At 34.4% G+C, this 23,900-nt stretch overlaps 2 protein-coding genes across 2 annotated transcripts; one reads left to right on the plus strand and one right to left on the minus strand.

The window, feature by feature from the left end:
- Positions 1 to 8,483: 8,483 nt before the first annotated feature.
- LOC138327709 (leucine-rich repeat and fibronectin type-III domain-containing protein 5-like) lies at positions 8,484 to 10,595 on the plus strand. The gene has a single exon (XM_069274024.1). It carries the CDS (start codon positions 8,548 to 8,550, stop codon positions 10,063 to 10,065), a length of 1,518 nt encoding a protein of 505 aa, XP_069130125.1. The 5' UTR covers positions 8,484 to 8,547; the 3' UTR covers positions 10,066 to 10,595.
- A 3,748-nt stretch (positions 10,596 to 14,343) lies between these two features.
- On the minus strand, positions 14,344 to 19,345 carry LOC138327707 (leucine-rich repeat and fibronectin type III domain-containing protein 1-like). Its single transcript, XM_069274021.1, has one exon. The coding sequence runs from the start codon at positions 19,224 to 19,226 to the stop codon at positions 17,496 to 17,498; it is 1,731 nt and encodes a 576-aa protein (XP_069130122.1). The 5' UTR covers positions 19,227 to 19,345; the 3' UTR covers positions 14,344 to 17,495.
- Between the last annotated feature and the right edge of the window lie 4,555 nt (positions 19,346 to 23,900).

Raw genomic sequence — 23,900 nt, forward strand, 5'->3', positions numbered from 1 at the left:
CATGTATGTAAATTCATAAATTGGATCAAATCCAAACAAAACTACATGCACATGTAAGATATACCATGAAATAATACAAATATTGTAATAATATCAATTTTCTCATTTAATATCCAAAAAGCACGATAAAAAAAACTACATTCCTTCACTCTTCTTCGACTTCTATAGTTCTTAATCAGTAAAATTTAAGTTTGCGACAAATTCTTATTTTATAATTATTGTTATTTTATTTTTCATTTATTTATTATTCCCTTATTTTTTTAGATATAGACTTGTTTTTGATTTTATAGACAACATTTGTCAGCCACCGTAAAAAATGAAATTAGGGAAAAGTTTATTTTCAACACTGGACAAATGAGGAAAACAATACTAATGACTTGCTAGGTCAACTTTGAACTCAAATATAAATCTGATGACTAATACAGATACTTGCTAGATGTCGATTTTATGGCATTTAGTTCATACTGGTAGACATTGTAATCTAATTAAAGTTCGATATTATATACACTCACTTCGTATTATACGAACATTTTATGTAGGATTTTTGTCATTCAGACTAAACATTTACTTCGTATTAAACGAGGTTTTCGAGTTTTACGAATACGAATTTTCCGATTTTTTTTAACAAAAATAAAGAGGGAATTCGGCCGGGACCGGCAAAGTACTTCGTATTAAGCCGGGTCGTCGTATTATCCGAGTTCGTATCAACCAAGTTCGACTGTACCAAAATATTATGTTTTAACTGTATAATCATGATACAAAATAATATGTTTAAACTAGTAAAAGTAAAATGCCACGAAAACAGAGACAGCGGAGTTCCCTCGAGGAGTGTTTCCATTCTCTATGAGTTTCAGTCTGGTTAAATCTTAAATTCAATACAAATTTTAAAGATGCTCCACCGCTGACAATTGGTATTTTTTCACTATCAAAAACAGGAGCAGACAATTTAGTATTTTTCTTCAGTTACAAAAGTTATTACTTTACAACACTATCAGCATTGAAAAGTTTGAGCTTCTAATTTTACTTCAAGTTAAAAACATAAAAGATAATTAATTGCATGCCGAAAAAACCCGTGGCGCTATACATTTTTGTATTCTTTATGGATTGAAGTACTGATTGTGCATGCACCAAAGGCAAAATAAATAATCTTATATTATTTTTGAGTTAATTAGACATATATATACAAGATTAAACACCAATTATTGTTCTAATGACAAATGCCATTTATGCTCTGTCGGCGGTGGAGCATCTTTAAATGACATAACTGGAATCCGTATCTGTGTGCGTTGGGACTTGCAATCTCAATTACGAAACTTATTTAAAAGTTGTATTTTAAGCGCACTTTAGCATATTCGAAACGTATATTTAAGGTTCATACTGAATATAAGGGTTGCAAAATATGAGTATTTTAAGGATTTCTTGACAGTTGTACATATATACATCACCCCTTCTAATATCTCACTATTCTAAATACATTTCTCGCCATACTCCAGTATACCAATGACGTCCAGAAGGAACTTAGATAACCCTTATCTGCCTGATATAGGTATAAATTATACCATCTGATCCAATTTTCAAAACTCTTTATATGAAAGAAAAAACTTTGATTACAGAAAAGAGTATTTCATTTTCATTATTTGCGTCTTGCATAATCCACAATAGCTCTCCAGCCTCTAAAATGAAACCATAATCCTGCCTTGGTCGCCAATGGAATGGCGTAAATGGTTTTCTTACCACATGCTGTGATATGATGTAATACATCACGAAGCTTTCTTATTCTGTGGAGTATTAATGGATCCATGTCGACAATTAAAGTACATATTCTTACTTACTTGCGGAAATAGATGATATTTGTTCAAAGATCAGTTGTCAAACGTAGTATTTAAGGACATTTGACACATAGAAAAATAAATGGCATTATCATGACGTGGTTTCAATTCGCTGCCATATTCTATTATGCAGAGTTTCAATATAAGAAGTTTTTGGTAATTAATCTTATTTTCTCAGACACAGAGGACTTAAGCCCCAGAAGGTCAACCATAAACATGTACATGTCAGGTGGTAGGAAAATGGGGATATGTTATATTTTATTTACTTTCAACACGATAAAACTCTAAAATGCAATCATCATTTGAGACTTCAGAAAGGTGAGGGTCCGGATAGATATAAACCGTGATTTATACACGCCTTTGACCTCTAACCAGTTTAAACAAACTGAACTAGAGGCAGATTTTGCACGAAAAAAGTCCACCTCAAGTGGTTTGGAAGTTTTCTGTGGTGATTTACGACATAATTTGACTATGGCCTGAAGGTGGGGTTGCAAAATCCGCCCAGCTCCGAATATTTTTCTCATTTTTTGTTATCTTTTTTTTTATTAGCGTTCTATGTACGTGGACACACATTTTAACATGATTAATAAAGTAAGATAAAGACCATTGCTTCCTCTCCGACTTTTTTTTTTCAAAATGTGATTATTTTCAAATGTAATTCTATCAACCAGAATCGTTCTTGAAAATGTAAGCAGTCTGGAAAGAAAATAACGCTCGCAAATTACGATATTTGATACACACAATATTTTACGGCAATGTTTGAACAAGAGGTTTCAAATACTCACTCTGTGGACATACACCAGCATGATTTGCTCATATTAGCCACAGGGATCTGGCACGGGGAATTGTCTACATAGCATATTTTTCGTAAATTTCCCGATTCATCAGGCCATAACTTGGTCAATATTTTGCCAACTTTGTTCATTAAGCACTCATTGGAAAGATAAATTATTATTCTTTAAGGTAAGATATGCGTCAATGGTGAATACAGTTCGTTTATTAATAAAATCACGGTTTAAGAAAATAAGTCCGTTTATTTCGGCCGCCGAATTCATACCCTTGACACTATAATATATATATGTATGCTGTTGGTTTAAAAAATCGTGTTAGGTCCCTGTGATCCAGATGAACGCATATTTATAAGCTGATGTTTTTTTTATCATAAACCTGTTTTGGGGATAACTTCATACCCCAGTATTTCATTTCAGCAGTATACTTTACACACTCAAACGATTACCAAATACAGACATGATACTGTGTTGTTGTTATATTTCGCGGATGTAAAATTTCGCGACTTACTGTTTTGAACTGATTATTGGGGGGTTATTTTCCCGAATTATCTTTCAAGCCTTTTAAAGCGTCATTCTTATTACTTTATTACAAAATGTACGTGAAAGCATGAATTTGATAAATTTCGCAAAGAACTTAATTTCGCGAATTCTGATGGATCCGCAAATTTAGCGAAATCAAACACGCCGCGAATAATAACAATTATACAGTTTTTAAACACAATGATGAGGTATCTTGAAACAGACTTATCTGCAGAAGAAAATACACAACTGGTGATAAAGGAGACTGGACTACATAGCTTCAATTTAAAATAAAATAATTTGATCTAGTTGAATTTTATGAATACATTCAGAAAAGTGATACAATGAAAAATATTTATGTGTTCAATCGAATGCTTTACAAAGTGTATGATGCAGAAATTCTATCCTCGTATAAATGAATAACTAGGTTTCAGGGGTTTTCGAGGGCATGATGACACAGATATCCCATCCAACGAGTTAGTGTTAGATTATATTCTACAGGATGAAATGGCATAGTGGAAATGTCTATATGCTCTTGAAGTGATGTATTAATTTAAGTGATTATTATGTCGCCATTTTCGTAGACATTTTTAGAGAAATATTTCATCAGATAACAAATTCTTATATATGTATAAGATTTCCCTTAAAGGGGAGGGGTATGATGAAAAATATCACGCAAATGCATTTTTGTTGAAATGTCTGTAGTTGTGAAATAGATTATCTACTAGGGATATCAGCACACTCGAAACAGGTAAATGAACGTGTCCATGTAAATAGCTTAAACTTATTAGATTTTTGAAGAGGAGAGGGAATGATTGGTAACGGCAATAACACAATATGCGGACTACCTGTAATCCATACTTACATTGCACTAACGTAATACCCTCCCCAGAAATATACATTAGTTCGAAATATAATGTTTGTACCAAATGCTTCGTAATTCTAACATCTTAAAATGTTATTGAACACTTCAGTTATAATTAAATTCTATCAATTCAACTTATCGATCGGGACACTTAGAGCAATATAGCAAAGTGCAGGTAATCCTAGACAAAAATATTAATTTACGAACTTAAGGAACGTTACCATTGAAAAAATCAGAACCAAAAAGACACATCATTCAACATAATAATAGTCCAAGATTCACTGACTATTATTTGGTGTGCATTAGGAAATTTGTGGTTTCGAACATTATCTATCATTGCAGGCCCAGTATGTAAGGGATAGTCGGACGTGCCTAATAAGATGTCACAAAAAACGACGACCAGGGTTTGACGAGTAGATAGACATTTAAGTATTGCACGGAGAAAAGAAATGCGTCATGATATTTTTAATTTTATTTTTTATTCATTTTTTTAAAACATGCCGTTTTTTCTCCTCTACTCCTAACGAAAAGTAAAAGCACCATGATGAGCTGTATGAGAATATAATAAAATAATTTCATAAATCTATCACATTACCTTATCATAGCAGTCTAACTCTAATGTATTGTTTTATTGTATTGTAGGATAACAATACTACCGGAGCTACTTTTGTAATTAATAGAACTACTACTTTTACATAGTACACATGATTTTACAAATCTATTTACAATGTATTAGGTAAATACACTGTACATTGTTTGGGCACAAAAGAGAAAAATATGAGAATAACGTTTGCTAACAATATACATGTATATTTGTAAAGTTATGCTTAGCAATCTCATTGTCCATTTACGTAATGTACATATAATGTATTTTTTTTTTATTTTCATGTTGCTGATATGTGTTCATGTATACAGTGTATTACATAATTAAAATAAGTTCTAAAACTTGCGGATATAGAAATAAATCTAAACTTTGATTGGCTATCGGTTTTACGTCTTCGTCGTAATGTCTTGGGGGGAAGCACCCGATTTTCCCATTACGTTTTGAGAGCAATCTTTGTAATATACCTTGTAGTTCTGTTATCTGTACAGATTCGATTATATATTCATATATATTTAATGTCAATAACATTTTGTTGAAATTGATTATATCCACATTATTTTTTTTATTTTGATCAGACACAAAATTTGAACCAGTGGGTGTCGCCGTTGCAACGTAGAACGCTGCCCCTTCTGAACCATCCGGGTCTACTCTAGCTGATATTTCTCCCCGAAAGTCCTTACTATACAGGTTGCAATTGTGTTTGTATTAGATATTGGTTAAACAAGTTTGAGTTTGAATAACGACTTAGGGATCGTATTGGTATTCACTATTTACAGGTATACAATCGGAAATAGTGTAATTACTATTTAAATCAAAGACAATAGGATATATCAAACCACCTTTTAAAAAGTAAACACGTCACACAGTTGTTAGTTTAAACAATACATGTAGTTTATATAATATAATAAACATACAGTGCAAAAATACGTAACATAAAACATGTTAGAATTGGAAATAAGCACAACCTACTTGCACGAATCCGTCCCCATACAGACTGCCCTCCAAAAGTTCTATGTTGAAATTTGCTGGCAATTTTTCATTGAAAACCAATTTATTAGAAAAGATAGATAAGTGGATAAATAATATATAATGATGCCTGTTTTAAAAGGTTTACATAATTCTGTACTTCGTGTATATTTGTAAAACTGCACGAGTTACAGAACGTTTGGAGGGCAGTGACATATAAACAGGTGTCCCGTCTGTGATACTGAAGACAACGTTAACTACATCCTCGATCTCCAGGGGTTACGATCATAACCCTGACCGTAACCAATGGAGATCGCGGAAGCTTAAACTGAAGCCTGAAATATCATTCACATATAAAATGGATGGAAAAGATAATACATTAATTCGAGGAGAAAATCCGAAATGTATGGAAAACAATTTCAGTATTTCCAATATTGTAATTTCTTTAATTAAGAACTAACAAATACACAGATTTGTACAGAAATTCTATAAACAGTATATGGATGCCAGGTAGGAGCAGTGTGGAGAGTCTTAAAATCCAGGTAAACACATTCACCATAGACTGGCCACAGGACCCCAAATTGTTGATAAAACTTTCTCAGCAGAATTCTTTACTAGATTGTCTCCCCCTAGACTGGCCACAAGACCCCAAGTTGTTGATAAGACTTTCTCAGCAGATTTTTTTTACTAGATTATCTCCCCCAAGTTTGAAACTTCGAATCAGACATGTAGTAGAGTCAAAATTATCAAGCCAAATTTTAGTGATTTTTCCCCTTCATTATTCTAGAGACTGGTGGCCAGTCTACATTCACCCCTGAAACTTCTTAATGAGCTGTTTTGGTCCTTGATTTAGAGTAGAGTCTAAATATCAACAGTAACAGAAATAAGACGAGAGAGACGGAATTAATTACTTCGCATGAATGTAAATAATGACACAAAGGCATGTATATTACAAAGATAGATAAGAAACATCAATAATACAGAAATGCTTAAACCAACACACAAAACTCTCATGAAATATCATATATCACATACATGTACAAGTGTGCATGATATTCCTAATAAACTGAGTTACTTTTTATAAACCAACTAACACGACTAGACCATTTTAATAAATTATGACAATCATATTTTTCCCTGACCTAGAAATAAGATTTATAATTGGCTTTGACGTTTCAGATGTTTGGTTCTTACACACGTTTACGTGATGGTTTTATTCGCTTTACAAAATATTGACACCTGTTTCTTTTATATTTCTAGTTCTTAGGTCGCCTTTTAGCTATCCTGGTAAATAATTTGCGGGTCTGAAAAAACAATTAAATAGTTTGAAAATGGAAAATAGTCTGATTATATTTTCCTTCGTCTTGATTTGAGGTTTAATATTCCTAAAATATTTTCATAACAGTGGTTGATTTTCTTGTTATATGATACCGCATTTATTTCTATAAAACTGGCAATGTAATCTCCGCTGATGACCACCTTTACCTATCTTTTATGATGCTAAGAGAACAACAATTTGGCATTGAATACTGCTTTTAGTTTATTACCTAGGGCACTGCACTGATTTTACCCTTGCAGAGCCAAAGTTGAGACATCGATTTCATTTTTATAATTTTCGAAAGATATTATCTTTCATTTCAGCGTGATTACACAAGATAAACGAATAAAATCAAAATGACCGAAAAAGGGCATTTATTTTCATTATGCTATATTATGATTTAAGAAATCAATTAGATTGGTTTATTTTATATTTATAAAAGTCTTTTGGTTAGTGTAATCTCTTAATGATTTGATGGGTAGGGGATTATAACAGTACTCCTCATGAACGTACTCTATATACAACCAAAAGTGAATTGACTATATCGACTTTTAAATGCAACATTGCCAATGTAAATAAAACGATGCTTTTACGTCATCATCTACTGCATTTATCCCTGAAAGTGGTTAAAAAACGTTATTTTATGACTGAAAGAATTAACAAGTCCGCGACCAGACCAACGCGGGTTATAGTAATACTATGGAATGTCACTGTCGTTATGTACTAAATAAACAATCGCGTATTCTAATAAGACTACCCATTATACTGTCAATCGGACTGTACACAACACCCCCGACCTTTCGTACCAATCCACCAGACAACGTAAACTTGACCATTGAACAATTTCCATTTGCTAAACAATCAACGATAACATTTATCTGTAAGTTTCTTGTAAATATGTGTACGTACGTAGTGAACAACAGATTTACGCTAACGGTTCACACTGCATGAGTATACCTGACGGAAGTTGATCGCTCATGATTGCTCTGTTTGTTCCGTAATATCACGTAAGATATTATGTATTTGTTCGTGGATAAGTTCCATCCCATACGGATAAAACAAACAAAATATTCGTCACAAATCTCGGAACTGACACACCTCGCGAAAAGTCTTGTTAACTTGATGCAGACTATCTGAAAATAAAAACAACGTAGTAAACCAATAAAACCCCCGTTTACCGTCTTATTTTCAGTAACTGAACTTTGGTTCATTTGATTTTAAATACTTGATACCTGTTGCTTAATCGCAGAATATCGCCAAATAATTTTTGAAATAAAGTTACAAGATGACAAATCTTGGTACGTATGGTACCCGTCAAATGATAACGGCTTTCCTGTGACGGATTTACGACATTGATATATCGATAGGCTCGCTATTATTAGCCGATATATGCAAATGTGTAGGCACATGTATATAAACTGGTAAAACAATTATATCTAATTTAAATATTACGTATCGAATTTCACCAGTATAAAATAAGTTCTCAGACGAACAGATTCATTTCTTCTTTTGTAAATGGTTAACAGCACTTCATTGGTTGTATACTTGAAATACATTTTGGTGAACATTTGGTTTTTAAACGTCGGGAAGTTTAATATAATTTGACGGAAACAAAAAGTTTTAAAGTAGTCAGCTGATTTTAAACAAGCTACGAAATGCGTGCCAGAATTTTAAGAGCGCTTCTACAGTTTATAATGTACTTAATGCTGAGGAACAATTTCTTTTCTCTTGGGGCATACGTTTGTCCAAGTAAGTGCCGATGTCATTTCAACGTCACTGTTTCATGTGACGCTGGCATGCAAACCATTCCAATAGACATTTCGGAGCTCACCAAATCGCTACATCTAGCAGGGAATGTAACATTACACAACAGTTTCAAACATGTTCAGTCATCCGATCTACCCAACATGACAGACCTGCGTCATTTTACATTCAGTTTTAATGAAATAGAGATCATAGAGAATTTGGCGTTTAGTAACTTCAAGGAACTTCGACAACTGAGACTAAACCATAACAAAATAAAACAAATCGGACCGGAGATATTCAGCGGACTTTCAAAGTTGGAAGTTTTAGACTTATCTGGAAATTCAGATATGAAAATATTTGACGGAACATTCAGGAACCTTCATGCACTTCGAGAATTGTATTTAGGAGAAATCAACTTGCATGAATTAAACATCGATGTTTTCGACGGTTTACGTGCTTTAAACGTCCTAGACATACATAGTAATTCAATCAAAAATATAGGAAAGCAGCACATTGATCTATTTCCAGCGTTGAATGTATTGGATATTTCTTCAAATTCGCTGACAACGGTGGACGAAAAGGTTTTGGAGTTCATTTCAAAATTACAAACAATTTACATCAGCCATAATTTATGGAATTGCAATTGCCAGATGAAAGATTTGAAGAAATCCCAGGCGCTCAGTAACATAACGAATGCGATCATTTGTGCTGGTCCAAGTCCGCTCGAATATATACCGTTATCACAGGTCCGTGACTCTGATTTAAAATGCCTGCCACCAAAAATAATCGATTGCAGTTCTTTTTTACCACGACTGACGACCGGAACCGGAAATGGACTTGAAATATCATGCAATATATCTGGAGATCCTTTCCCATATGTGAAATGGAAATCTCCGCAAGGTAACATGTTCATTCCTCACAACTCTACGGTAGGTTCATCTTCTGTATATGAAAACGGATCATTATACATCTCTTCAGCATCACCAGCAGAAAGTGGCGATTGGACATTGACAGTCTGGAACAGCGAAGGCATGTCAGAGAAACATTTCAAAATTGATATTCAAGCAGGTGTACCAACAGTGGGTTCAACAACTACATCTGCATTACCAATGCCTTCGAAATCATCCATGGTGTTTGCGAGGACAAATCCGGGACAAATTCCGACTACATCAAAGCCAGTAAATTCCCAAACACCTCAGCACCAAAGACTGGCCAACCTTGACAACCAGTCTAACCAGGGATCAACAGAACAGGGTTGGGGATACACAGGTATAATAGTGGCGTCTGTAATAGGTGGCTGTAGTTTGATTGCCATACCAACACTCCTTATACTTCTGTTTAAATGTATCTCAGCCAAGAAAAAAGTTGATCCAGCCTTCACCAAAGATACGAGCTCTCAGCCCAATATGCGTCTGGAGTTTGTTTAATTAAGTATCGTTATTTTGTTTGTATGTTTTATAATTTATTTTGAAACCGCTGAGCTACGTAATCATGCATCCAAATAACTTTTTTTTCTAACAAGCATGTTTTGAATATGTTTACATGTTTTAACCATTCATCAATATTGCGCTAATCACATTTTCGCGATCATAACAATGACCAACGAAATCTCCAAAATACAATCCCCGCGAAAACAACCTACAATAGGTGTACGCATAATACAGATGGATTTTGAATCAATTTTAAACCCTTTTCTGTGACTACATTAACATTGAGTAATTGTTTTGTTTGTTTTTTTCCTCGATTTATTATTTTATGTACACAAAGTCATCATGACTTGTACGAAAATTTTAATCAAGTCCAATCTGAAACATTGTTCAATTGATCAAATATATGTAAAGATTTACATATTTTTCAGTTAGATTGACCTTTTCGCTTTTGTATACAAATATGCATAATATCATAAAGAATATATGGAAATATTTATTGTCGTGACATTTTTGCATTGTTGTTTTGTTTATTTAGGTATACTTGTAACATAATTGTTTACTCTTTTTTGAATTTGCGAATTTTATATGTAAAATAAATATTGGTGTTCCTATAATATTGAGTTGTTCTTCATTTCAAAGGTAATTCCTTCGCCCCTGAAATTTCATAATGGAGAAGCGTAGTCATTGATTTAGAACTGTCAAAATGCACTGCCCTCCAAAAGTTTTGTTACACATGCATTTTTGCAAAAACACATAAAGTACAGAATGTATAGAAATACGTAAACCTTGTTAATACAGGCATCAGCATATATTATTTATCAACTTATTCACCTTCTCTATCTCATTTATTGCATTTTCGAGAGTTTTCTTAGAAATAAATTGTCAGCAAATTTTAACATATGTAACAGAACTCTTGCAGGGCAATGTCTTCAGGGGAGAATTAGTTGAGAGTTGAGCATAGTCCATTTCTCTTGACCTAAATGTGTTTTGGGAAGATCGTGATGGCAGAGGGGTTTTGTCCGACAAACTACCACAAGCCCTCCAACTTTGGGTCGCGCTGTTGAATTTCATGTGGGACAGTTGCCAAGTTCTAACGGATGTTCGAGGGTTTTTGCTCCAGGTATTTGCCCACGCAAGAGGAATTTCTGAAATGAATATCAGTATACTTTAACGTTATTTAAGCGGTATGACTATAGATGCGTTTCCATGTAAGAATCGTACAAGTAAGCAAACAGTGCTTTCCAGTATACCTCATCTTTGTCATTAGGAATTTTGAGAACAGTCTACGAGTTTGTTGTAGTAAAACAATACCAGCATTCATGCGATCTAAAATTACTTTGTAAGGAATCATCTATAATCTTTGTAAAAAAATTGAAAGTGTTATCATTTATGAATTTGTAGAGAATGCTGCAAAATAAACTATGCTAAAGTTTAACCCCAAATCTCTTGAACGATTACAAAATATCAGCAATGAAGGGTAAGACATTACATCAAACGAAAAAGAAATATCAACTCAAAGTGCAAAATATCACACAATCATCAAAAGACAAAAACACCATCAAGATTAACACAAAAGAACGACAAAAGATTAAATATCACCACAAAGGGTATCAGATTACTACGAAAGGTAAGACATTATCAGAAAATATAAAAGATTCCAACACAAGATAATGCATCATACTAAAGGAACACCATAAAAAAAACACAACAAAATAAAAACATCATCAATTAAGTCGATAAGAGAAAGACCAAGTTATTCCAACTTAACGATTTTCCATAGACTATAGGTTTAGAATGTACTATTAAAATTGCTGAATCAAATTCAGCTATCATGTTTAATAGGTAAAGTCTATGTTCTTATGATTTAAAGGGACAATTCAGTCTAAGAGAACATTAAAATTTGTATATATATCAGATAAAACAAGTTCTAATGGAAATTAGATCAGTCAGTTTTACTGTGATATGCCTGAAACGCCTATGGTGGTGACATGTGTGTGAAATATTCAAACTTGCTCGCTGTCCGCCATTACACACTGTGGTCGAACTTCTTGTATGCCGAACCCTGTCCCATGCTCGTAAAGTAATGCAACTTTTGGCTAGAACTGCTCAAATCGCTCTGACAGTAGTGTGTTTACCTCATTAGGTGAATTGTCTTGCCTAAAAAATCATTTTATCACCTTCTCAGTGGTTATGTAGTTCATTTGTTTAACGTGCGTGACTTTGGCTCGGGTATGGGTACAGAGTTAATATTGTACCTGTTTAATCGTATTGATCAACGATTTGATATTTCAACGATATTAATTAAAATACTTAACAATGTCGTGGAATTTGTCAATGTTTTACGTTATATGTTTCATAAGAAATGTAGAACAATACATTTATGCTATAATTTGCTTATTGGTTATGTAAAAGAATTTGCCTGAGTGAATTGTCTCTTTAAACATATTTTATTTGCACTTTATATGCAAATGGGATTAGACACAAGTTGTATATTATAATCCATCTTCTCCATTTTTACCACTAGATAGGAAAATATGAGGTCTTTCAGTTCAAGCTCCCTTCAGGAGTCTAGGGTAGCCATTTTCAAAGAGAATGCATTATGCACTGAAAACCTGAAATGTTTTGGCTATTCAAATTTGATATTTTGAACCTAAATTTCAATTAGACTCTCGAAATGTATATCGTTGTTTCCTAGGGACAATTACCTGTTAGAAAAGATCTTTGGAAATTCACAATAAATCAGTCAACCAGTAGCCAAGAAAAAAATCACAAAAAGACCACAAAAGGCAAACACAACACGTTTCCCATTAACACATCAAATGTTTTAAAGTCATCATACATTACATCTATACATTTTCTCAAGGATAGGAAGATGCTATGATCAATCAACTATATGAAAATATATCAATCGTGTAACAAGAAGGGCTTAATGATATATTATGTACATTTTTTAAACACCAGGATATGTACTAAAGAAAAATTGTAGATATATATATATTTACCAAAGATTAACATTAAATATCATATCCTGATTGACAAGATGAGTACTATGTTACACATCTGGAACATGCAACAGAATACCTTGGTCTAATATATCGATCTCTATACGAAGTTACGTTAACTTCAAACTAATGACGCCCAGTAAGGGTGTGGTGTCGCCAGTGACACTGGTATTTGATGTGTAGGATGTGTAGTAATATGTTATAGATTTGGGTTACATATAGGTGGGAGTAGTATTGTCCTGTTGTTAAAATTAATATAAAAGTAATTCCTGGAATTCCGAATTCTTCTACTTAACTCGTCATGACTGGAACTTCATGTACGAGATGTGAGTTTAATAAATCTTATGATAAATAGGAAAATATAATGGAATATCTTTTAAGGAATCTAAATGGTGTTGGTTCTGATATATTATTATCCACTCGGTACAAGTTAACATTTCGAGGAAGACTTGTCGATATGTGCCGGACTTTAATCACATGTTAGATGCTAAGAAACACAGTTCCTGAAATAAATTATATTAAATAAAAAGACCGATTACATTTACAAATATTTAATTTGTTTTCCACGTTTCAATGCAATTTTATTTCCAATTTAATTAAAAAAAGACATTCTCATTGCATCGTTCATTACAGGTATAATTTTCTATACATGCGGTATTTGCCTACTAATGTTGTCTTGTACAGGATGGTATTATAATCAAACTTGATGGGTATATGTAATGAGATATAGAGTTGAAAATGGTGATTGAATAAAGTTTGAAGCACAACATTTTCGATACTCCAGGGGTTACTATTACTGTCGTTATATCCACCCTGGTCTATCTCATAGTAAAACAGGAGGCAACAGAACAGACATTTTCTTCTGAACTGCCTTAAAGCTGACAATGCAAGTTAAAAACATGCAGTTGAAATTTAAAAAAAAATAATAACGAAATATTTTTTTTTCAAAAATTGTTTCTGAGACATCCCCTAGTTATGACAGTGTGGTATCTAAGGAAGTGGCAGCCATTTTTCTTTTGCTCTGCTTAGTAACCTTCACTGGCCAAACCCCTATATAAAGCACGGGACACTTGACACACGTGTATCATTCTAAACATATCTTGTCTCAGATACACATGCCCCGATATTGCAAATAACAATGTCAAATTGAAAATAAACACTGCACTCACCTGACAATATTTCATTGAAGTAATAGATGAATGTGTTGTCAGCTATATCCCAACATATGTCCAATACGAACTAATTAAACACTTCAATATACATCGTACTTTTTACACGTACATGTACAACGACACGTGTGTGTCCTTGATAGTTGTCGCTCGTTCGGGTCAGGTACGTAGTCACGTGTATATGGTCAGTTGAGTGCGTCGGGTACGATGATATACGTGGAGATATGTGGACGGATTATTTTTGGATTTCTATTCACTTGCGTTGGAATTTTATTTTGGGAAACATCTAAATGACAACTTAGAGGAGTTGACATGTTTTCTTGCTAAAAAAAGTCCCATATAGTTTTACAGGTGAGGGTTTTGTTTACCTATTTGTAGGTGATATACCCTGTGGACTGCTAGGTGTATAGGTACATGAATGAGCGCACGTGTGTCGATTCACGCGCTTTATATAGGGGTCGGTGAGTCGTCGGAATGTAAAACAAAAATGGCTGTCCTCAACCGGGGAATGTCTCATAAACGATTCTTGGAAAACAAGTATACTTATTTTTAAAAAAAATCATGTTAATAATTTTAACTTGCATTGTCAGCTTTAAGTTTTACTATGAAATAGTTCAGGAATGGATATAACATCAGCAATAGTAACCCCTGGAGTATCAAAGATAGAAACACTATAATGAATTTGTGGTTAGTTTCGGTTTTTACATCCGTCTATTTCCATGAGGTATATTAAATATGTTATGATTTTCAACTATTCTCATTGCTTAATACTTGACGTGAAGGTCAATATATAGCGTATCGGCTAGATGTTAAATGTTAAGAAACATCGAGTTGATATTATCATTGTGACATGACAATTGTGTAAGTATAACTTTTTGAACTCCACTGCCCAAAAGTGGTTTTTTTTCAGGATAGCACTTGTAATATTTCCTGTAATTGACCTCTCAATCCTTAAAATTTCAAATTTATTATTTAGTTATTATATTATGCATACATTATGCAAATGTTTTTTTCCATATAGAAATCATAGATCATATAGTTGAACTTTACATTTATCCTAAAGACGTACCTGTGCCATCATATAACCAAGTATGAAATTTGTTCAAGATAGTGCTCTTTTGTTTCTTTAAAAAACCTATCAGAAATAGGTAAGAATTTCAAAACTTTCATAATTACTGCATATTTCGATTTAATATTATGACAACTTAAGTCGCATAATTAGAAAATTACCGTTATAATTAAATCAGAAATGTACTAAATATTTCAAATACAAAACCTTTGTTCATTAGAATATAGTTAAAAAAAACAAACAAACAAAAAAACCCAAAAAAACTGAAGATGGATTTGAGGTCACAAATGTCCCAAAGCATTCATAGTCCTGATTTTGTACCGCCCTATAGAACCTAAAATAAATTCATATAATGATCAAAGCCATCAAGTTCAATTAAAATATAACTTTAGTCCTTAACTAAAATAGGTGAAAAAGAAAACCAATGCTAGAAATCTTTTTTTCCATTTTATTTATTATTCAATTAGAATTTCACAAATTTAAAACAAAACTATGGAGATGCATAATTTGTGTAAAACATTATGTACATCGAATAAAATAGAATTGCGAGAAAACATATTAATCTCTCCCAAAAAGTTACAATTTTGGAACTGGAATTGCATCAGAAGTGGTTACAAAGTGACCAATTTTTCCTATATCAATATACTGTAAACGTGTTTTCGCGTAATTTACGAGAAAAGCTCAAACGCGAATTCAACTGTAATAATTGCAAAATGTAAAAACTACTTAACAGTCCTTGATCGTGAATTTATAAAATATATGTTGATTCCTGACTGAGACACGAAATATAGTTTACACAAACATAAAGTGGTTAACAGCAGCGTAACTTGAATGGGTGGATACTTGATGATCTAAGTGATTTTGACAAAGTTGAAAACAAAAGACCGTCTCCCCGCCAAGACACCTTCCCACCTACCCATTCATCATCATTTTTTTGGGACAAATCTTCTGTGATTCACTCACTAAGCAATATGTAAATGTAATTCCCATAACATGATGTATACAAAGATTGCTATATGCATGACACTAACACAAATAAAGTTAATTAACAAATAAAAAATTAAATGAATAAATAAATAACAAATTAATATGTACATGCAACATCACCTTATTACCAGTTTACAATTACTCATACATACTAAGTTTACAAATAATTAAAGTAATAAATACATATCATTATTGCTAATTAACATTCGACATTCCTTCAGTTAGTGTAACGTATTTCTTTAAAATAAAAGCAGTTGAAATCCATAACATTTGACATGTACTAAACATGGGATATAACAGATTGCAATGTTTTCAAATACCAAAAGTACAAATTATTTCACGGATGAAAAGAAATCATTTTTGAACTTAAACTTATTTATTCATATAGAGTTAGGATTTACATTATTTAAAATTCCCCTGATGCTGCAAAAGTAATTTAATTGATAAAAGAAAGCAAACATAAACAATAATATGTAAACAACAACGATGTGACTAGTATTTTGACCTATTTAGAATTGAAAGCAAATGATTTCAACGCCAGTGGCTTTTTTGTTTTGTTTTATCTAGTTATCACTATTGTGTTGAAATAATTTTGTTTTGTTTTATCTAGTTATCACTATTGTGTTGAAATAAGAATAAAAATGGCAATGTGTGAATCAGACAGTAGAAACTTCAGAATCATACCAGAGACACGTTTTAACTTTCAATCATCTGACGATCACATGTATTTTGTCCTGGAACCATTGGTCATATTTCAGGACATCTTGCCGTATAACTTGGATAATTTTATTTTCCATTTTCCAAATCAAATGTTAGTTAATTAAAAGATTCGCTATTGCATGCAACTATTGGTCGTTATGACATTTTTAATAAACGAGATATTTGCTTCAAGGAATTAAAAGGTGCATCGACCGATACATAAAAACAAAACTTTGCAAATTGAAGAGGAGGGTGGGTATCACAGTCATCGCATGGTATCACAGTTTGTCGACAATGTAAAGATTGAGAACTTACCGGAATATTCGTTGTCTTGTTTTAAAACAAACATATACAATTACAGAAATGAAAATAAAGTGTGTACCATAACGTAATGTTCCACGAAAGATTCATTTTTATCCATCTTTTGGCGTGTTGGTGTTCTTATTATTACCAAATCATCGCCATTCCTGAACTTAACTTGTGTCTAATACGTGGCCTTGTTTAAAAGTCGTTAGCCACACGATGGCGCCGTGGTGTTCTGACCGAGTCAAATTTTTCGTCCTGTCTGATGCTAATGTCCTCTACTCTGTTACTGCCCTTCTTTCTCTTCACGCAGTAGATGACGACGCCAATGAGTACGATGAGCAACAGACCTCCTCCACCAGCCCCTGCAATCATCATCATATTCATCCCTCCGCCCTCGTCGCTCTTCACATCCGCCTTCCCATCAGAACCTTTATTCTCTTCGTTACCATCGCCTGTACTTCCATCCCCATTGTCTGATATGTTCCCAGTGGAATCGGGTTTGGATTGACTAGGAAGTTTTGATGTCGCTGCACCGCCTGTACCGCCACTTTGTTGTTGGTGACCCTTGCTGTTGTCTTTGGAGTTTATTGGAGTAGTCATTGAAGTAAGTCCTCCAATGGTGTAAGAGGCTATAGCTTTTGTCGTTGCTGATGATGAAGACATTGGTATTGCTTTTGTAGGTGACGTTGTAGACGTTATTTTTGGAGGAGGCGTAGTTGTAGTTGTAGTAGTAGTAGTCGTCGTCGTCGTCGTTGTTGTCGTAGTTGTTGTCGTTGTTGTTTTAGGAATAACAACAACTCTAAGCTGATGACTTTTCTGTCCAACTGTATTGCTAACACTTAAACTCCACGTACCTTCGTCCGCCTTTGAAACGTTGAAAATATCCAAGATTCCTTTTCTGGAAACATAGTAATTTGACACATTTTCGTAAGTAAATTCCACGTGTTTTCTATCAAATCTGGTCCAGGTAACATCCGGATACGGATCTCCGGCTAGTTCACACGACATCTTGACGGAGTGTGTTTCTATCACAGAATACGTTTCAGTTGCACAATTTACAATCTGTGGTGGAACGCATTTAAACTCTAAATCCGGAAGTCGCAAAATGGGAGCATATTTGACTCGCTCTGGACCAGCGCAGACTAATGCTTCGCTAGCAAGCTCAGGATCGAGGACCTTTTTCGAATCGTTTTTTAACCATCGTAATTCACAGTTACACTGCAAAGGATTGCCAGACAGTTTTAACGTTGCAATAGTAGCAAATGAGTCCTTATAGATTTTTGGTAATCCCTCTAAAAGGTTATTTGAAGCATCGAAGTGTTGCAGGCTTGGGAATATAGACCGAAAATCGAATTCAATTTTCCATATTTTGTTTCCATGGATATCCAAAACTCGAAGATTTTTCATACTTGCGAACATTTCTGGAAGAAGACGTTCCAAATCCATGTCTGCAATATAGAGTTCCTGTAGATTTGAAAGACTATCAAAAGCCTTTTCACTTATCTCACAATGTGGATTCCCGCTGATTCGTAGAGAGGTCAAACGAGTTAATCCCAAAAATGTTTGGTCATTAATTTTGAGAATGTTGTTGTACGACAGGTCTAAATACATTAACGATGTCCGTGCAGAAAATGTGTCATCAGCAATTGTGCTAATTTCACAATGTGTCATTTTCAGCGTAATCAATCCAGGCATGGATTGAAAGTCACTCCCTTGTATAGCCGGGATTTTGTTGTGCGTTTTATAATTCCCAGATATTTTGAGAATTTTGACATCATCGGTTAGAGGTGACGGAAACGATGAGAATCCCGGACCACAATTGACCACATCAGATTTTGGACACGCGCATCCTGTAGGGCATTGACAAGTCCCCAGTGAGACAAGACTCAGGATCAGCACCACGGTAGTTCCCGTGATAGTAGACATCTTTTTACGACGAAAAACAAACTATTTACCCAATACATTAAATTTCTTCAACATAAAGTTTAACGTGTGTGTGTTTCTTCTTCAATATTTCGTTTGCAGTCGAAGAACACAATATTCCAGTTCCACTGCTGCTAAAGTTATGAAATAAGCACACATACTCTCTTTTGTATATCCTATCTTAACACATTAGTAAATATCTATATATATCTACATAAACATTTAATCAATGTCAGCTACAAGGAACCTTCAACATAACTATGGCTGAAGCAATTAAGATTAATAAGGAGCGTTGAGACTAGATGAAAAGCGCGTCGTTCGGAGCTTACATAGCTCCATGGACACGCCACTATAGGATAACGGTATGTCAAATTCCAGCATTGTACCTGGCATGACCGGGTTTAATTATTCGGCCGTTTATATCAGTCCCTATTGAACAAGGCGTATTGAAATAACAAAGGATCTTAGGATTCCTTTGGGAGCTGGCTAAGCCTGATATAACGTCACTTAGGCGATATCTCCACCTGTCCCCATCGGTTGTGTTAGGGGTGACATGTCCTGTTGTCGGTGCACTGTGCAGAGGGTCAAATGTGATATGATTAATTAGTACCTAATCTAGGTAAACCTATATCGGGATACATCATCATAAACCTTTTCCATAAAACGCCAGAGGGGACTTCAGACAAAATATACCAAAAGAAACTTTCGTGAATTCCAAACGATATATATCCAGCCCTTTATACTGTACATACATTAAACTTAATTTCATGTTATAAAGTTACAGCAATTCAAAGCCCCATTATTTTATGTTTTGTAACATTTGCTCAATCAACATGACAAAAATGGAGGTCATTCGCTTAATTGCCTTTATTTGTTAATGGATAATTATGAAAGAAAAAAATGCCAATATTTTAAAGTCATTTAACAAGGACGCTAGGCAAACCATTATAAAAACGTATTAATGTAATCAAAAGGAGATAATCACAAATATTTATATTTCTTTCCGGTAATCTGCTTTTCAATCTATATTTTAGGATTAACTTGAATGTATTTTATGGAGATATAACACAAAAATCTGAATGTACTCTAAATAAATATTAAATAAATCGTGAAGCGGTTTATGATGAAAGGACACTCAGGTTTTGTGTTATATCTACCTGTCACCATAACATAAAAATATATTCAAATGTATCCTTATAATTCAATTTACTTAAGATAATCTATTCAAAATGCCGAATTTGTTTTATACTGTTTTTTCTATTAAATCATTTCGCCGTTATATCAGCCAATCAGCAGCGACGTTATAAACGACGAAGCCAATTTTTCCTTTATGGACTGATAAAGAAATTTTAAGCCATTGAAAATGCATGTTACAAGCAAACTTAAATTATTTCAATTGAAGCAGCAGATTGTCTTCAAATTTTCTTCTATGTTGATCTTGATTACATACAAGAAGTACAGAAAAACAGCATATTCGATATTGATATGGTTCTGCTGTACCTAGATGTGAAACCATTTATAGACCATTAATTTCCGCGATTTCACATTCACAATGAAATTCGCCTTAATCGCAAACAAAAATAAGTGTTTTCTTTAACTTCAACAAGATGATACAGTTAACACTGATATATACACACACCTTCATTTCTTTTGTTTTTTAATCTACCGGTATTTCAGAAAAATAAATGTCTTCATCTAGAGACGATAATTCTGATTATTTTGATTTTTGACCGGTATATAGGAGCAATTTTCGTTTCCCTATTATTTCTAATTGACTTTCCGACGAATACTGTCAGGATAATTGGTGGGGGAAAGCCGGAGTACCAGGTGAAAAACCATCGACAAGCGGCTCACTGAGACAAGACGTTTACAAACAGTAATTCCTATGGTTAGCCATGATGCATCCCCACGTTTGATCAGCTTATGTAAGTTCAAGTTCACTTTAGAAATGCCATACATGCATACAACAGTATTTCCCACTCACTACGTATATACCATATCACGTTGGTGACCATGGTTTAGACGTCACAAATGCTGGCGCTTGTTTGTACTCCTTATAACTTCATACTTCTTTGAATGAAAATTCATCCGACTCCTGTTCTCTTTTTCCTTTGTGGCGTTGAGGTCTTTCTAGAGTGTGACAGCGCACATCGAGTTCGTTCCTGATGTGTGTGAAGACTTGACATACAACTAACTGAGTTATGTGTTGAGGAAGTGTGTTATCCAATTGAAGTTGGCACTGCTATTCCATGGCGTGTCATCTTTAGGTAAGAGCGCTGAAGTGGGGACGACCGAATGACTTTGCGAAATTCAAAAGGATGATACTGTTTTTTGTGTCTGTCTGATGTACCTGGTCTAATATGTAGCGGACAATCTGTTCTAGTGAGGTGATATGGTGTATATCACACGAAGCCCTGCTGCTGGTACCAGAGGATGTTGATTGAAGACTAATTAGTGGACTACATGTTCCAGGAGGGAGTTTACATAATATGGAGGATAGTCAGTGTGTTCGGTATTAAGCAGGTTGATGTTTTAACCGCTTTATTGTTGACATTAACGATTGTTGAGATTGGTCGGTATTAAGCAGTTTGGTGTTTTAACCCTTTTGTTGTTGACATTAACGATTGTGTAGAGTGGTCGGTATTAAGCAGGTTGGTGTTTTAACCCCTTTGTTGTTGACATTAACGATTGTTGAGAGTGGTCGGTATTAAGCAGGTTGGTGTTTTAACCCCTTTGTTGTTGTTGACATTAACGATTGTTGAGAGTGGTCGGTATTAAGCAGGTTGGTGTTTTAACCCCTTTATTGTTAACATTAACGATTGTGTAGAGTGGTCGGTATTAAGCAGTTTGGTGTTTTAACCCTTTTGTTGTTGACATTAACGATTGTGTAGAGTGGTCGGTATTAAGCAGGTTGGTGTTTTAACCCCTTTATTGTTGACATTAACGATTGTTGAGAGTGGTCGGTATTAAGCAGGTTGGTGTTTTAACCCCTTTATTGTTGACATTAACGATTGTTGAGAGTGGTCGGTATTAAGCAGGTTGGTGTTTTAACCCCTTTATTGTTGACATTAACGATTGTTGAGAGTGGTCGGTATTAAGCAGGTTGGTGTTTTAACCCCTTTGTTGTTGACATTAACGATTGTTGAGAGTGGTCGGTATTAAGCAGGTTGGTGTTTTAACCCCTTTGTTGTTGTTGACATTAACGATTGTTGAGAGTGGTCGGTATTAAGCAGGTTGGTGTTTTAACCCCTTTATTGTTGACATTAACGATTGTGTGGAGTGGTCGGTATTAAGCAGGTTGGTGTTTTAACCCCTTTATTGTTGACATTAACGATTGTTGAGAGTGGTCGGTATTAAGCAGGTTGGTGTTTTAACCCCTTTATTGTTGACATTAACGATTGTTGAGAGTGGTCGTTATTAAGCAGGTTGGTGTTTTAACCCCTTTGTAGTTGACATTAACGATTGTTGAGAGTGGTCGGTATTAAGCAGGTTGGTGTTTTAACCCCTTTGTTGTTGTTGACATTAACGATTGTTGAGAGTGATCGGTATTAAATAGGTTGGTGTTTTAACCCCTTTATTGTTGACATTAACGATTGTGTGGAGTGGTCGGTATTAAGCAGGTTGGTGTTTTAAACCCCTTTATTGTTGACATTAACGATTGTTGAGAGTGGTCGGTATTAAGCAGGTTGGTGTTTTAACCCTTTATTGTTGACATTAACGATTGTTGAGAGTGGTCGGTATTAAGCAGGTTGGTGTTTTAACCCCCTTTATTGTTAACATTAACGATTGTTGAGAGTGGTCGGTATTAAGCAGGTTGGTGTTTTAACCCCTTTATTGTTAACATTAACGATTGTTGAGAGTGGTCGGTATTAAGCAGGTTGGTGTTTTAACCCCTTTGTTGTTGTTGACATTAACGATTGTTGAGAGTGATCGGTATTAAGCAGGTTGGTGTTTTAACCCCTTTATTGTTGACATTAACGATTGTGTGGAGTGGTCGGTATTAAGCAGGTTGGTGTTTTAACCCCTTTATTGTTGACATTAACGATTGTTGAGAGTGGTCGGTATTAAGCAGGTTGGTGTTTTAAACCCCTTTATTGTTGACATTAACGATTCTGTGGAGTGGTCGGTATTAAGCAGGTTGGTGTTTTAACCCCTTTATTGTTAACATTAACGATTGTGTAGAGTGGTCGGTATTAAGCAGGTTGGTGTTTTAACCCTTTTGTTGTTGACATTAACGATTGTTGCCTCCTGTCTTTCCTCTGGTATCTTGCAAATGTTTGCAGACAGAGGAATTAAGAAAATAACTTAGAATGTCATAGAGGCCATTGGATGTTTAAGGATACAGTGATTTTTTAGAATTTTATTCGGTACGGTGGCGTTGAAAGGTCGTAATCCATGCGGTAGGGCGTTATAAAACATGTACATTATCGTAAAACACGACTTCATTTAGGATATTATCTTTGCTCTTCTTCCTGACATTTTCTTCATAGTGTCTCCATTGGATACTGCCTTAGTTTTTTGCCTTCAGTTGGGAGCTTGCCCCTGCGAAGATGGCTCTGAATTCTGTCCAATGACCGAGACAAACCATAGTCTATAAAAATGATAGTTTCTGACCCAGCTTAACTCTCAGCATAAATGGAGTGGTTTGATTGAAAATTATCCCGAAGTGTACACGGC

This window comes from Argopecten irradians, chromosome 7 (assembly GCF_041381155.1).
Source record: "Argopecten irradians isolate NY chromosome 7, Ai_NY, whole genome shotgun sequence".
NCBI classification, from domain to species: domain Eukaryota; kingdom Metazoa; phylum Mollusca; class Bivalvia; order Pectinida; family Pectinidae; genus Argopecten; species Argopecten irradians.

Coding starts and splice junctions, on each gene's coding strand:
- LOC138327709 (XM_069274024.1), top strand. CDS start 8,548: ATGCGTGCCAGAATTTTAAGAGCGCTTCTACAGTTTATAATGTACTTA.
- LOC138327707 (XM_069274021.1), bottom strand. CDS start 19,226: ATGTCTACTATCACGGGAACTACCGTGGTGCTGATCCTGAGTCTTGTC.